Source organism: Mucor mucedo, assembly GCF_025094135.1.
Source record: "Mucor mucedo strain NRRL 3635 chromosome Unknown EV154scaffold_160, whole genome shotgun sequence".
NCBI classification, from domain to species: domain Eukaryota; kingdom Fungi; phylum Mucoromycota; class Mucoromycetes; order Mucorales; family Mucoraceae; genus Mucor; species Mucor mucedo.
Window position 1 is genome coordinate 1 of NW_026252444.1, and position 15,241 is coordinate 15,241.

Here is a 15,241-nt window from a genome sequence, read left to right on the forward strand (position 1 = left end):
AAAGTTACTGTTGCTGGCCAACAACTTTGGTATATTATTCAACAAGTGTTGATTGCTGATTTGTTTATCGCTTCTGGTGTCACGATTTTTCTATTCTCAACCAGACATTTGCTCGGCGTTTGAGATTCATTCACGTCATTTTGTCCATGTTTATTTTTATTTCTATTTCTATTTCTATATTTCTTAAAGGTTACTCGCATTCCCCCATCTTTGAGTATAGCAATTCCCAAATAATGTGACGCTATATGACTGTGTAATAATTTTCAGCCATGGTGTATTGGACATGGCCAACGTTACAAACGATATCTTTGAAGCGACAAATAACATTCTTATGTTGATCAGGGCGACGTAAGACCACCTTTGGCATGAGCCTGTTGTATTCTACCACGCCATGTAATTCAACCACATCAGTTGAGACAAGAAAATCATTCACGCCATCAAATGTCGTCTTAAAAAAGAAGGTGTTGGAACCGACATAACGTAGACTCGTTAAATTGTTGTAGTGGCTATAAAGGTTCAAAAAAATTGTCTGTACAACTAAATAATGACGATAAGCAACCAATCTTACTTTAGGTGGGATGCAGCAAACAAAACATAGTTATTGCCTCTTCTGGGCTCGTTGATATGATCTTTGAAAAAGAGGAGATATAAACAATATCATCAAACCAGGTCTGACCGGGCATTGACTACACCATTACTTGTTTTGACAAGCTTGTGAGAACCGGAATATGTTCCGCGGTACTACTGTTGTGAAGCATAAATAGTTGTCTTTCTGATACACTAGATAGAATTCGGATTTTAGGTCACAAAACCAAATAAAACTGGCGCAAGCCCAATATTTATTTTTTACATTTTCTTCCTTTCTTTCTTCTTAAACTCACTTAAAAAAATACTAAGGATATATGGTAACTTTATTTCCCAATGTAATATGTGTGTCTATTAACGATGCTGGCTTTGTTTTTAGCTTCAAGAGGACCTTCTATTAATAACCCCAACGTGTTTCTAACGCTCTTTGCATATATGTAAGGTACTGAAATAAGAGTATGCGAGTAGTATTGGCGGGATAAAGAGTATTTCTTTAAATAAAATAGGGTTTAGTAAAGAAGGTCCTTATAATTGCGAGTTGAGTGAGCACCACAGCTAGTTTAAACAGAAGCTGAACTGTTAGAAAATAAATGGATTTAAGTATAGCTTATATGCTTATAAATAATAGATACGATGATAAAAATGTAATCAAGGGATCAATCAGAATGATAATAGAGCTGAATAATATATAAAACTAATAAGTCAAAGTGTTGAAATATGAGTAAAATAATAGATGAGGATTTTTATTTAGGAGAGGTCTTATGGATGCCTATTTATAGTGATGGACGTATAATCCAGTCACTGAAATTAAAGAAATTGGGGAAATTTATAGAAGAGATTGAGGTAATTGCGCCTACTAAGAGGTCACAGATCTGAGGATAAGAAAAAGATGAAAAGAAGTAGTTTTGACAGGTGCAAACCCGAAGAGGTGTATTGCACTTTAGTAGGTGTTTAAAAAGAAAGAAAAATTGGAAATGCGCTCGATTTGTCGCATAACAGTACTCAACTTCCAATTTGAAGCGTCCTGTTTTGAGTTTTTGTTATCTACATAACTAACAACGCTTCTCACTCAGGTAGTCTCGTAGTAGCTTTTGCTCTTTATATAGGCTGCTACTATACTCCTTTATCTCTTTTTAAAAAAAGAAGTCGTACTTTAGATAAAGCTGTAAGTTTTCTCATATACTTCCTAAATTAAAAGACTAATGTGGACCACCTCAATTATTTTTCTAAATTAGAACACTCTTTATTTAAAGATGTTATGGTATGTCTTTTGAACTTATATATCGTTTTAATAATCGGTCACATATTGTTTTATTATTTTTTTAAGACCAACGGTACGTCTGCTTTATCATGGACGGTCAAAGTAAGGTTGATATTACTCTAGATCGCTTCTTTGTGCTTCTAATTTTGTTTTTTTAGAGGATCAATACATTCATATGAAGCACTCTTTCTTGGTTTTATGTTTCGTTCGAGGTCGGGTGCAAAAGAATTCAAAGTTTATTAAATGTGTATATGTCATCCATTTTTATATAGAGATTATTAGTGCCCTATTTGCAGTTATTCCGTCTATCAGAACGAATGTTAAAAAATACTATTTGCCTTATTATCATTAAAGATATTTCTGCTTCTCAATAGCCATTGTATATACGATAATAAAATCTGTTTCATAGTTTATCATGGGTTTTATATAAAATAATGAATGAATGATAATGAAATCAAGAACCATTGGTTGACCTCTTCGAAATGTGGGTGATATAGTAGGCGAGTCTAGTCAGTTCAGAAAATCGGATTGACGCGCTTGATTCCAGTAAAAATTGGTGTTTACTTAAAGCCTGTTGTCCAGTCAAAGAGGTGGAGACATCACGTAGGTTATAGTTAAAATTCCCAGTGATGATTGTTCGAGAGTAAAGTTCAAGAATTACTAGATACGTTGTCGGAGGGAGTATCTTCTCTGGAACGAATTATAGGCATCTCGACGATACGAGAAACAAATTGCTGACGTTCAGAGAGTTGTGCCGGAGCATAAATGATAACAATAGTTATAGGATCAAAGGTACGTCGAGAATGGGATATAGTACACTTTATCACCTGTTGATCAATTTTTATGAAATCAAGTGTTAAAACAAACAACGTCCCCAATGCTTGCTCCAGACTGTTTGTTTAGTTTGGAATAAACTATCCAGAGCTAGCTTCAGTTTAGTAGTGGAAGCGTGTGTTTCTTGTAAAATAATAATATCTAGAGGTGGGTTTCGTTTACGCAGAAAACGAATAACGTTTTGACGACGAGAGGGATCCTTGATTTTGATAAGACTGCGACAGTTTAAAGTAGCAATCCTGATGGTAATTGAAAGGAAAGAGTGGGCCAAGAATGGATCTTGGTTAATTGGAGGAAGAGGAGAAGATGTTGATCCTGTTGTTGTAGTAGGATGAGGATTAGTGGTGGTTGTGTAATTTGAATTATGTAAATTCATAAGTAATATAGATTTTTTTTTTAATCTGCCCCCTCATCAGGCAGACGTCTTCCGAGAAGAAGATGTCGGTATAGAGGAGGAAGGGTCATATTTGTCAAGCTGCTTAAAGTTGGTATTTTGTTGTATAAATACAAAGATAACTTATCGCTTGAGGACTTTGAGCAACCCAATTTTGCAATTTCTGTAAATAGAGCTAATTTACTTGCTGCAGTACATTTCATCTGTTGCTCGAAAATTCTATTCTTCTTGATATTACTTCCAATAATGCTCAACCCACTTCAAATGTTGCAGATTCAAATGCAACAGTACCCTCAAGAGTACTTAAAGATGCATTCCATTTGTTAGACCTCATAAAAGTATCTCCTCGACGCGGTTTAAGCAATGATTTTATCCGTAGATTTTGTGACACTTTGTTTGTTTTTGACAGTGACGATAGACATAGGGTAGAAGCATATCTAATCTCGATTGGTACAGATTGAAATACTCGTTTATTATTTTGGATCGTGTCAGAAGATACATCCCCCCTCCAGCGGAGCTGTATCCCATTGTCAAGCTAATTGTGTTCAAGAGTTAGCGCTGCTTCATAAACTAACTGAGTAATCAACGCATGCGTGATGTGCCGTACGTCTCTTTTTTCTCTGGATCATCCACGTTTTAGTCTTTATACGTATCAATTCATCTTCAAGTAATAAAATATTAATAAATCTTATTTTGAAATAATCAAAAAACTGCAACCGAATTTTTTTTTTAACGAATGAACGTATTCAATGATTAAATGTGTATAAATACAATTTTTAATTTGGTTGAAGGCCGAGTGGAAGAGCTGATTTTTTCTTGTGCACCTGCATAATTATGTATTCAATTCATCTTAACAGGTAAATGGGTATACGCTTACTGAAAATTCGTCCCAAAGGAGTAGAAAGGTAAATTTACCTAATCCGTTTTTACTGAGTAAATGGGTAAACACTTACTAAAAATCCGTCAAAATGGATGGATTAGAGGAGAAAATCTAGCTTTGATGTTTTCCTTGGCCGCTTGTTTTGTAAATGTATAGCACTCACACTTGTATAAATCGTATCGTGTAATGCTGCAATCCCTTGTTACTGTTTTATTGTAACCTTATGTCATGTTTATAGTACTAGCTATCTATATTGGGAAAATGATTACTAAATCACGCCTGATATATATATATATATGTCATGTATGTAAAAATATCTATTGTAGCAATAATATGACAGATCACCACAATCACACTGGACTTTCTTGCGTTACTTAAAAAGTACGTTGTATCTGTACTAATTTGTGGTTCTATTATAGAGTGCAGATTTTATTGTTTATAAACACCTACAGTAACAAGAAAAAGACACGTTGTCATTATGCGTACGCTACAATTTTACTAATACTCGATTTTGTTTACTGTACAGCTGTTTGTTTAGCATTAGTTGCTTGAATCAACTTTGAAGATTTACATTTTTTTTTTTTAATTAGTTATAAAAATTCAAAACAAAAAAAACTTGATCTCTCTTCAATCGTTTTATAAGACCAGTCGAAACATGAGCCTCATCATTTTCTTTATCAAACATCTCTTCGGAACAAACAGAAAGCGGAAGGGGGTCGACTCAGTTACGGGAAAAACGGTAGAAGTTTTTTTTTTTCTGAACAAAGAAGACCAGTAGCAGAAAATTTGGTCCACTTCGAGGTCCTGACTTCTTCAACCCAGTCCAAGTGGAACTCAGTAGTTTTCAATTCCAACAGCTTAACCAAGATAGTCGACTCGCACTCTCACAACGTGAGGTACCATTGGGTATTTCACAACTTTGTTATATTACAACAATTAAAAACAGCGAACAACCCAAAACCAGCAAAGTTCATGATCTGTACGAGATCTGTTCCACAGTCTTCCAAAGAGATCATTCTTTTATGCTCACTTACTGAAAGCGACCAAGATGCATGACGACCAATAAAGAGAACTCTGTTACAAATGGCTGCAATTATTTTCACAACTCGGGCAAATAAACCATGATTATGCGCATTATTATTCCACAAGACTGCTTCTTCTACTGTTTCTAATTGACTGATTTTGGTGGTTTGAAACCCCCCCCCCCCCATTCGCTTGATCCAGTTGTTCGTGAAAATTTGTTTTTTCAGCAGTTCTTGATCTCACTTAAAAGTTTTGGGATGTGTTGTTACTAAATCAGTTGGGGAGGTAAAACGGGGTAGAGTAGTTGAGGTGGGAGACGAAGCTGTTGATACAAGAGTTGTTACATCTTGGGATGTTGATGCTTAATGAACTACCGAAGGTCGAATTACTCTCGAAGAAGGGGTTTGCGTTTTTCCCAAGAACCCCCTTGAAAAACAAGCGATTGCTCTTTTCGACATTAAAAATTCTCTCTATCGTCCTTGTCAATAGCTGTGTAAAATATCAGAATTGAATAATACTATAAATAATCAAAACAGTACTTACCAATCGCTTTGAGATTTCTTTCCAAATAACTTTCCCTCAACGACGGCAAGACCAAGGTTTTGGGTAATTTCTGCGGTATACAGCTCAGGTTCTTCTTCTTTCTATTGTTTCAAGATGCCTTTGATTCCATACTTCATCCACATGAAATCTATTTCGGCAAATCGTTAGCGGTCTTCGGTATTGAGCATCTGGCATAACAGTTGGTTTAAATATATTTTTATATTTACATTAAAAAAAACACGAACAGTAATATTAGAAAATATGAAGAAAAGAAAAACTTTTTGCTGTATAAACAGATCGCACAAACAAAATCATGCCTGATAAAACTTTGTGGTGTATCTAAGTTCGCTCAGTGGACTTCTATACACTACATACAACAAAAAATAAAAGATCAATAAAATACATAAATAAAGCAACATGAAAAAACAACATTTATTTCTAATCTAAACGTCGTCTCTTAGAAACAATGGTGTTTCCAAAGGAAAGGAAGAAAGAGGTTTAACCACCCCTTCTTTAAACTTTAAGTCACCAATTATGGGTGACACAGACCCATCAAGACCACCAGAACCAACATCCTCAGTGATTGATGAAAAATCACTGGCAACAGGTCCCGAAGACAAACAACCAACAACAGACAGCGAATCCACACCAAGAGGTTATTTCTCTACTTAATTCAATCAATAAAAATGTAATGCAAAAATTAAAAAAGACAAATGTATAAAAACATGCAGCATAACATTTTTGTCTGTTAAGGGTAAAATCTTATTTTCCACCAGACCAGATTTACTGTACTTAACCAAAATTTTATAGAGTGGGATGTACCACTGGTAATTGATTTCGACGTTTTTTAAATCATCTCTATGAACTTTTTGAAGTTCATTTAAAAACTCTTGCAATTTTTTTAAAGGATAATTCTTTAATTTTTTAGTCGAAAACAGGGCAAGAACACCCAAGCCAGCCTTATCAAACATCTTGAAAATGTCAACTCAAATTAATTGTATATCTATGAAATATGTTCAAGTGTGCTTTTCTAAGATCAGAAAGATATCGACTTTTATTGAAAGCACCGTCTAATTTCGCGATAGTGTATGAAACAAAACAATCAAGTCTTGACGACATTGAAAAAAAGTAAGCCTGTTGGCAGTTTGAATCTGCAATTTTCATGTTACACAAAAGCTTAATCAGTGCTGGTTGGCTATACTTTTGTGGCTGAAAAGATTGAAAGGTCTACCCAGGTACGTGGCGCAAAAATTCCAACTGCTTGATCAAAGAATCTTTTGTGAGTAAAGTCAGCTCTGTTTCTTCAACATGATAGGCTTGATAATTACGATTGCTGTTAATTGAGGCTTGGAGGGAAGGAGAAGAAATAGGAAAGCGAGAGGGACTGGCAGCAGGAGATAGACTGGTAACAGGGAAGGGATTGTCAATAGGGGAGGGACTGACAGCACAAGAATCACCGGCAGCTTCAAGAGTAGCGACAGAAGCAGAAGTCACTTCTTGTGGTGGGGTGTATCTTGACGGCGGGAAATGATAGCAGTGGTAAGGGCAAGATCTATTTTTTGAAGACATTCATTCAAGAAACTCATGCTAAACACAATTACCATGAATTTTTTTTTGCAATTCAGCAATACGTACAAAGACATCAGAGGCCTTGAAATCGATTAACAACCCAGAACTATTTCAAGTACGAAATAATTACATATTCTCATTCAACGTCATTACTTTTTGTTGGACAAATTCTGGTTCTACAGGTGTGCGTGTTATATCACGCATTGTTTCCTGAATTTAGAATAACCAACCTTCAAAGTTCAATTCGAGGAAAAGCATTTCAAATTGAATTTTCTTGGCAACGCGACAAGAAATTGAGGGCATGGATATCGAAAAATAAAACATTCGAAAGAAAGAAATAAAGTACACACTTAATTTGACGTAAGATCTTAAAATCTCTACTCAAAGAAAAGCCACAATGCCTAACATGTTTGGTGAGATTTTGCGACAGTCAAAAGATTGCTATATTGATATCTTTTGATGCTTTTAGAAAGTCTGACCGATGTTGAAGGGCGTCTTTTTAAGACCATCTCAACTAAAACAATGACAGACAGTAATATTGCATTTAAAGCTCCGAATAGAGTGTCCTTCGAAGGATCAAATGTTTGTAACTCACAACCTGTCTGTGTCTCTGTTACGAGGACAAAGATCTTCTGCAGACAAATTAAATCCTGAAACAGGTGCGTCACCATTTACTTCAAGTATCAGGGTATCGAATGCATAAGTATAATGCTCCCTTGTTCTTTCTTAATAATGTGAAGTACCATCTGCAATAACTCTGACGTTGAAAAAGATGGGAAAAAACAAAGTGAAATTCAAAGGAATAAATTCTGGATACTTTAAACTCATTTACGACCACCAAAAAGGACAGGTAAAGTTAAGTTAGTCGCTTGTGTTAGATAGTGACGAATTTCGAACACCATCCGTAGTTCATTTCTGGCATAATATCAAGTTGATCTATCTGTATACTCTCTGTATAGAATACATCGATCTGTAACACATAATACCAGAAGTATCCTTGTTTCCATTTTTCTTGAAACATACTATTCTATGACATGTCAGTATGCAATAATTGTAATCTTTATTGAAGCAGGTATGTTTTTGGCGAGCAAGGGACATGGACATATATTTCAACACAGATCTGGGCAGGAAGTGAGCATCCAGCTGTTTATTCTTGGCCCAAACGGAGAGATTACCAGACAGAATGTTATCGTCTGCTTTCCTTGTCGGTGATACGGTTAAAGAGCTTTACAGTAAGGAAAAAACTTATAAATATCCATCTGTACCTTGTCTTCTTTTTTATAATAACCCGTCCAAAAAAGGTAAGGTCATGTTTGAATGTGAGTTTTGATTCGTCTGAATAAAAAAAAACTGATTTTAAAGTGTGTCCCTGATTTTATGTATCCAGGCTTTTTCGCTTTAAATCAAGTCAGACTACTTGAACCCAGAATCAACATAGTAAATATATTTCTTCTTTTAAAGCGACCTGCAAAAGCTGACTGCTTAAAGAAAAGCTATGCTGGAATTTGCTTGTTACCTTAATGAAACGCTGGCCTTGCATTGCTGAGACATTTAGAGCTTCTCAAATCGAGGATTTTCTGTCGTGGATGTGTACCCAAGGGAATTTTAGCCTAAATAAAAAGAGTATACTTCTGTCATTCTCATCATCACCGCATTTGTAACCTTGCTTATAACAGCCCGAAGAATGCATCTATCGGTACAATTATGGTCTAAAATCTGTAAATTGGAAAAAGACTAAGCGTCTGCAAGGAGGTTAAAGAAAGAAAGAAAAAAGGTACTCAGTGGCCGGCTGGCTGGGGGACGGGGGGTTTTAATGAGGACTTGAAAAATGTAATCTGTCATAAAGTATTTCTCTTCTGTTTCTTCCTATTTTTCTTTCGCAAATTAGTCGTGATAAAATACATACTGTACTTTTGTTAGTGAAACATCTACATTGTATATCAGATGTGTTTGGCCCTTGGGCCCTGGCGGGTACGTATAATTTTAAAGAAGCGGCTCATCTGCAACCCATTAAGGTTTTTTTCTTACTTCTAAAAAAATGCCTCATTCTGTATACAAGAAAAAGATTGTTACTCCATCTTTTTGTAACAATTGGTTATGTCAAACACAAGTTTAAACAGTTTGAGCTCCTCGCAGTAATTTTTTAAAAAAAAAGAAGACTTATCGAGCATTAACAGCATCAATAATGACAGTAGCAAACTACGGTTGCCACGGAACGCCGGAGAGTTAAAAAGGCTGATGTGACATGAAAACTTTTTTGTGTGTCTGTGTTCAATTGAACAACAATCCGAAATTGCCTCATAAGCACGGTGCCTCCGATAATTTTTTTTATTTTTTTGTTAAAAATTAGTGAATTCATTGATCGCAATAGATGGAAGAGTGTAAGGACTCTCTCGTGTGGGAAGGACGCGTCTTTTGGGATGAATTGGGGTGGGGGTCAGATGTGACTTCGTCATTTGTGGGACATAAATAAAAGAAGGTAAAAAAAAAAAATGTGGACATGGCACGACATGTTGTTGGTTTACTACAAGATGTAGGAGAGTGAATTCAAGTGATGCACAATCAATTTGTAGCGGAAGAATGCTAACCGTTTTATTTTCTCAATTTTCCTTTTTTTTGTCTTGTAGACATTAGTCACCATGACAAGAGCATTAAGTATGGAAACCGAGTGTACGGGCTCGCCGTCACGCTCCAAAAAGAAATAGCTTCAAGTCACATTCGCACACGTGCAAAAGGACAGTATTTATTCAAGGAGATACTCCAACTAAAAGCGAGGGATTGCGGTGATATCGCCATTGAAAGGCATTTTTTTAGGGGAGATTTTCCATATTTTTTAATTTTTTTTTTTTATTCTTTATTATGTGAGTGATTTTAGCCGGTTTAAATTGTACTTATCATATAACGAATTCTCCTTGTTGTTGTTGTTGTTGTGCAAACTAATTAAACTCATAATATATTTATTTAGTAATAAAAGGGGACCCAACATCATCATCACTCTAAATTCTTTTTTATTCGCCTTAAAAATACATTTTAGCATAGTTGATCGACGACGGGGAATCTTATTTAATCTCTCTCTTTTTCTTTTTTTCTTTTCTTTTTCTCTCCCTCTCTCTCACTTTTCAATCCCATTCTCTAATCGATAGTAGTTTACTCTCATTGTAAGTGTTTATTTGCTCTTCCTTTTTTCTTTTTTCCAAAAAAAATCCCCAAAAAAATAGAGTGTTTAGTGATAATCATTCTTTTATCACTCTCCTCGCCACCCTCCCTCTTCCGTTTTCCTCCCAAATTACTATGATATTTGATATATTCAAATAATACAGTGTGTATTTTTCCTTCTCTCTTTCTATACTCCATACACCAAAAAAGAAAAAAAAAGACCCCTATATATAAATATATACATATATAAAAACCCCAAAAACAAGAATATAATCTCATCAAGATTAAAACCATCATCAACAATAACAAAATGCTTATAAACGGCATTAAATTTGCATGTAATACATGTGTCAAGGTAATACAAAATCAATCTATACAAGTTTTTTTTTTATTTTTTTTATATATTGCATGCTAAATAATCTTTATAAGGGTCATCGATCTTCCAGCTGTAACCATATTGAACGTCCTTTATTCGAGATACGTAAAAAAGGAAGACCTGTGACTCAATGTGCCTTTTGTAGAGATTTGAGAAAGACCAGACAAATCCATATTAAATGCACCTGTACAGATAAAACAAAAAGTAAATACTCACAAACAAAAACAAATTAGTTCATAAACTCACCCACTTGTTGTTCATCTAACAGATATTGAAAATACAGCCATACAATGCTATCAATGTCCATCTACTAGCAAAGTGCTTGAGGAACAAGGAATAGCTTATTCTGATTTAATCCAAAATTCCATCCTCAATAATAAATTAAATCAAGATACTGCCATTCAATGTACTTGTCATGAGGCTGCAAACAAGATATTACAACAAGAAACTTACGCTTGGCCTACCACCACCAAAAACATCAGCACCAACACTACGAATGCTAGTCAAACTCCTATTTTACCTGTCAGACCTCGGGGCATGATCATTGAAGATTCTTTCTCATCTAAATCATCACTGCGTTTTTTGGGAGGACAAACAAAGAGTCCCAGAAGAAGATCATCCGCCGGTAGTAACAAAAAGAGATCAAACGGACATCAAAAACAGGATGATATGATGGTAGATATGCAATCCTTTTTATTTAATCACCAACAGCAAAGCTCGACCGAAATGGAAACCGAACGTCCAGTTGCATTTCCTTCTAATTCCACTTCTTCTACAAGCACGCCCAACTCAAATTACAATCACAATGGCATTTTGGCTGAGGAAAAAGAAAATAATGGATACAGTGATCACGATATTGGATTTATGATGAGCACAACAAATACAGATGAATTAACTAGCTTATTGAATAATGTATTGGATAACAGCAAGAGACAAAAGGAGAGAGAGGAAGAGGAGGTCATGAATACAATGGATGCAAGCACGCATATCATGGCATCCGACATGGCTAGATCAACTACTACCAATTCATTTTCATCCTCGTCGTCTACTAATGCAGGTAATTTTATTGTTCCACAACATCAAATTGTTTGCGGCAGTTTTACACCCCATTCAAATTGCTCTCCAGCCATCGATACACAAGGAGAATCGGTTGTAATTACCATTACGCCACTATCTACCTTGTTTACATCGGATGAAGAACGACAGGATAAGATGATAAACCAGTCAAACAAGCCAGTGACACGTATTGTAACTTGTTATTGTGGTAATTCGTGTATTTGTCCTGGATGCTTTGTTCATCCAAATAATTACATTCAACAACAACAATACAATATGCAACAGCAGCAATATAACATGCAGATACAACAAACATCATCTAATTCTTCTTCTTATAGTTCAGATGATGAGGATCAGCATCATTTAAACTATTCTGCTACCAATTATTCCCTTCTTTAAAAAAAAAAATCTCATATGCAGCTTGTTATTATACTACGCAACTCTCCTTTTTTTTTTACCCTTACAAAAAATGTACATACCCTAAATTTTTTTTTTTATACTATATTTCACTTTAAACCTATGCCCTTACTACCATCGTATTATATATAGAGATCATTTTTTAAACCCCTCCCCCATGTCCCCCACTACTTTATCCTCGTCTCGAAAAAAATAAATAAATAAATCCTTCTTTATGCATGACGTGCTAATGGGCTCATGCAATTAAAAATCTAATTTTATCTTGGAATCGCGACAGACATGGTAACACGTACAGTACATCACGTGGGCATCTTCAAAACGCCCTTTTATATATTTTTTTTCCAGCCCTTTCTTTCTTCTTTCTTTGTTTTTGTATACAACACAAATATATATAAAAAAAATGGTAAAAAAAAAAAAAAAATGCATAGAGACAATGTATGCATACTAACAAAGAATTATCTAGGCCGATCAACTCAACTCTACACAATTATCAGAGTTTAAGGAAACTTTTGCATTATTCGATAAGGATAACAATGGTTCAATCAATATTAGTGAGCTTGGTGCCGTGATGCAGTCTTTGGGTCACGATGCTAGTGACCAAGAATTAAAGGATATGATTTCCGAAGTTGATGCTAACGGTAACGGAACTATTGACTTTGAAGAATTTTTACAACTGATGCCCAAGTACGTATATATTCTCCTTTTTCCCATCTTTCTTGGGGGTGAACCTAACACTTTTTTTAAAAAAAATAGGATGTCCGGTGCTGCTGACACGGAAGATGACTTATTAGACGCTTTCAAAGTGTTTGACAAGGATAACGATGGATTTATCACCCACGATGAGCTTCGTCAAGTGATGAAACAACTCGGTAAATATATATCATAAAGGCATAGCGTGTGCAAATACTTATTTTCTCGTCTCTATCAGGCCAAAAATTATCTGAAGAAGAAGTTAATGAGATGATCAAGGAGGCTGATGCCGATAATGATGGAAAAATTGACTACAAAGAGTTTGGAAAGATGATGGTAATAACGGTCAATCTACTTGTTTGATAATTTTTTTTTTTGTGTGTTAAACTTTTCTCTCGTAGGCTCCCAAGTAAAAATTACAGATAGAAGATTCAAGAATAAAAAAAAAATAGCCCAATCAAACCATTTTGGACAATTGACGCGCTTCCCCAAAAAATATTTTTCTTTTTGTGTGTGTGTGTGTAATATTTTTGAATGTTTACGTAAAAAACCGACGGAGATCATATTTATGACGTAAATGTAACATCAGATGAGTTCCTGACTGGAAAATGATGCATTTTATGCAATGTTTCGTTCCTAAAATTTGAAGTTTCCGAGAATATGACCTATGAACAAAAACGGTAGTAACACCCCGTCATCCTTTGAGATGTTCTCTGCTAACCCCCAACCTTACAAATTTAACCTTCTCCATAAACGTTCGGGCATTCTTTTAAAAAGCTTACATAGGATCTCAAGATCTTTTGGACTTGCGGTGATATTATGCTTTAATTACACCAATGGAGATATGTGTCAATTTTTTAGGCAAAAGCGTCCCAAAGTTTACAGGCTATCTCTTTTTGGAGAAATATAGCTATCGGTTAATTCCTTGGATCATACCATATGCCATAAACTATAATGTCATACTTCTTATAGATAACTTGTATGGCTATACTGTTAGAATGTCGATACGATAGGACGCAAAGATGGTTATAAGACCATGACAAAAACGCAGAAATTGTGGCAACAAGCAATGTAAAAGTAGAACCAGTAGATCTAGAATTAATGTTTTTAGATTTAGACTCGTTCTTACATATTAGTTTTATAGCTCATGACGGCAACTTGATTTCAATGACGGGATTCATGAACTCTAAAAGTTAAAAAGTTAATGACGATGAACAAGCGGCAAAATGTTTTTAATAAATTATCGAATTCTACGTATTTTCCATACAAATAGTTCTTTATCCGCTGTCTTCAGAAGAGGAAACATATGTTTCTTCTAGGCGTATTCTTTCGAGCCTTTCTTTTTCGGCATACTGCTTCTCGAGAAAAGCTGTGAGATTATCATTTTGGCGGCCGATCAAAAAGTTATTTAAGACTATACAGACACGATAATCCAGCCACTTGCATATTTAACATCCAATTTTCCTCCAATTAACACGCTCATTTTATTGAGGCTTAGAAAGCGGGTCCTGAGCATATCAAAAGCGTGTTCAACCTTGATCCGCATCTGTAAGATGTAGTTATTGAAGCGTTCGGTATCACTGTCTTCAGTATTCTTGCTTACGGGTACCAGAAAGGGATACGGAATGTAGTTATCATCACCAAGGACATATTCGTCATCTTTAATACTCACTGTCAACACCATATTTTTGAGAAAGTTTGTCTAACGAGGTGTTAATACCTTTAGTACCTAATCTTTTAAGGACAACTGTCATTTGAAGTCTAATGTCTATTTGAGGTTTTTGGTGTGTTGATTGGTCCTCGATTAATTAGAACAACGCCTCAAACGAATCCCTATCCATTCTAATTTCGCTGACAAAATTGTCATTGTCAACTTGAAATAAAGATTTCAATCTATTTTCCCTTAGATTTGGCGTGCTTCCCAGAAACTATATATCTTAAACTTGATATATTTCATCAATTGTCTATCGACGTAATGCTTTAATTAAATTTGTAGAAACTCGTCAAAATTATCGTAGTCGTTGCCACTGTGAGAATCCAAATAAGCTATTTCTTCAATGAGTGAGGATTTTTTGTATGTGATAACGCTACTTAAAATGTCTGTATGTTTTCTGCTCGAAAGATTGACCCTTCACTGTCCAGCTCTTTTTAAGAGCAGGATCCTTTTATGCGGGGTCAAGTTCAGTGTTCACCTCTTGTTTTTCTGAGACGTTTGTATTATCACAAGTGAGTACTGGTTGTTCAATAATGTATGTAATGAGAACAAAAAGATTGAAAGGTGGAACTGTCACTTGAGTGTATAGAGCTGTAATTCGTTTAAATGGAAGGAAAGCGACTGTTACTATACTTCCTTCCCACCTTCCAGAAGACAACGGAACAAACAATCTATTTTTAAATGACAATATTTTATTTCAAACATGATAATTCTGCCACCCGAGAACTTTATTGTTTCACTAA

The 15,241-nt window shown here is 35.2% G+C and overlaps 5 protein-coding genes across 5 annotated transcripts; 4 read left to right on the forward strand and 1 right to left on the reverse strand.

The window, feature by feature from the left end:
* Window positions 1–241: 241 nt before the first annotated feature.
* EV154DRAFT_486856 (uncharacterized protein) lies at window positions 242–758 on the reverse strand (the record flags this gene model as incomplete). The annotated part of the gene is made up of 3 exons (XM_051598904.1): window positions 242–506; window positions 569–615; window positions 699–758. The coding sequence occupies 3 exons, from the start codon at window positions 756–758 to the stop codon at window positions 242–244; spliced, it is 372 nt and encodes a 123-aa protein (XP_051452017.1).
* A 6,728-nt stretch (window positions 759–7,486) lies between these two features.
* EV154DRAFT_555976 (uncharacterized protein) lies at window positions 7,487–10,003 on the forward strand (the record flags this gene model as incomplete). The annotated part of the gene is made up of 9 exons (XM_051605319.1): window positions 7,487–7,502; window positions 7,559–7,621; window positions 7,650–7,748; window positions 7,830–7,939; window positions 8,131–8,161; window positions 8,182–8,321; window positions 8,766–8,841; window positions 9,034–9,104; window positions 9,461–10,003. The coding sequence occupies 9 exons, from the start codon at window positions 7,487–7,489 to the stop codon at window positions 9,560–9,562; spliced, it is 708 nt and encodes a 235-aa protein (XP_051452018.1). The 3' UTR covers window positions 9,563–10,003.
* Window positions 10,004–10,555: 552 nt separating this feature from the next.
* On the forward strand, window positions 10,556–10,854 carry EV154DRAFT_430295 (copper fist DNA binding domain-containing protein; the record flags this gene model as incomplete). The annotated part of the gene is made up of 2 exons (XM_051596531.1): window positions 10,556–10,600; window positions 10,675–10,854. 2 exons carry the CDS (start codon window positions 10,556–10,558, stop codon window positions 10,852–10,854), a joined length of 225 nt encoding a protein of 74 aa, XP_051452019.1.
* A 578-nt stretch (window positions 10,855–11,432) lies between these two features.
* EV154DRAFT_526999 (uncharacterized protein) lies at window positions 11,433–12,349 on the forward strand. The gene has a single exon (XM_051603448.1). The coding sequence runs from the start codon at window positions 11,486–11,488 to the stop codon at window positions 12,074–12,076; it is 591 nt and encodes a 196-aa protein (XP_051452020.1). The 5' UTR covers window positions 11,433–11,485; the 3' UTR covers window positions 12,077–12,349.
* A 123-nt stretch (window positions 12,350–12,472) lies between these two features.
* On the forward strand, window positions 12,473–13,299 carry EV154DRAFT_83275 (calmodulin). The gene is made up of 4 exons (XM_051607795.1): window positions 12,473–12,497; window positions 12,558–12,778; window positions 12,848–12,963; window positions 13,023–13,299. Exons 1-4 carry the CDS (start codon window positions 12,495–12,497, stop codon window positions 13,145–13,147), a joined length of 465 nt encoding a protein of 154 aa, XP_051452021.1. The 5' UTR covers window positions 12,473–12,494; the 3' UTR covers window positions 13,148–13,299.
* Window positions 13,300–15,241: the final 1,942 nt, after the last annotated feature.

What these genes read in the sequence shown, in the direction of transcription:
- EV154DRAFT_526999 (XM_051603448.1), top strand. Translation starts at nt 11,486, where the DNA reads ATGATGAGCACAACAAATACAGATGAATTAACTAGCTTATTGAATAAT.
- EV154DRAFT_83275 (XM_051607795.1), top strand. An exon ending in TTTTTACAACTGATGCCCAA is followed by an intron (nt 12,779 to 12,847) that starts GTACGTATATAT and finishes TAAAAAAAATAG; the next exon opens with GATGTCCGGTGCTGCTGACA. An exon ending in TCAAGTGATGAAACAACTCG is followed by an intron (nt 12,964 to 13,022) that starts GTAAATATATAT and finishes CGTCTCTATCAG; the next exon opens with GCCAAAAATTATCTGAAGAA.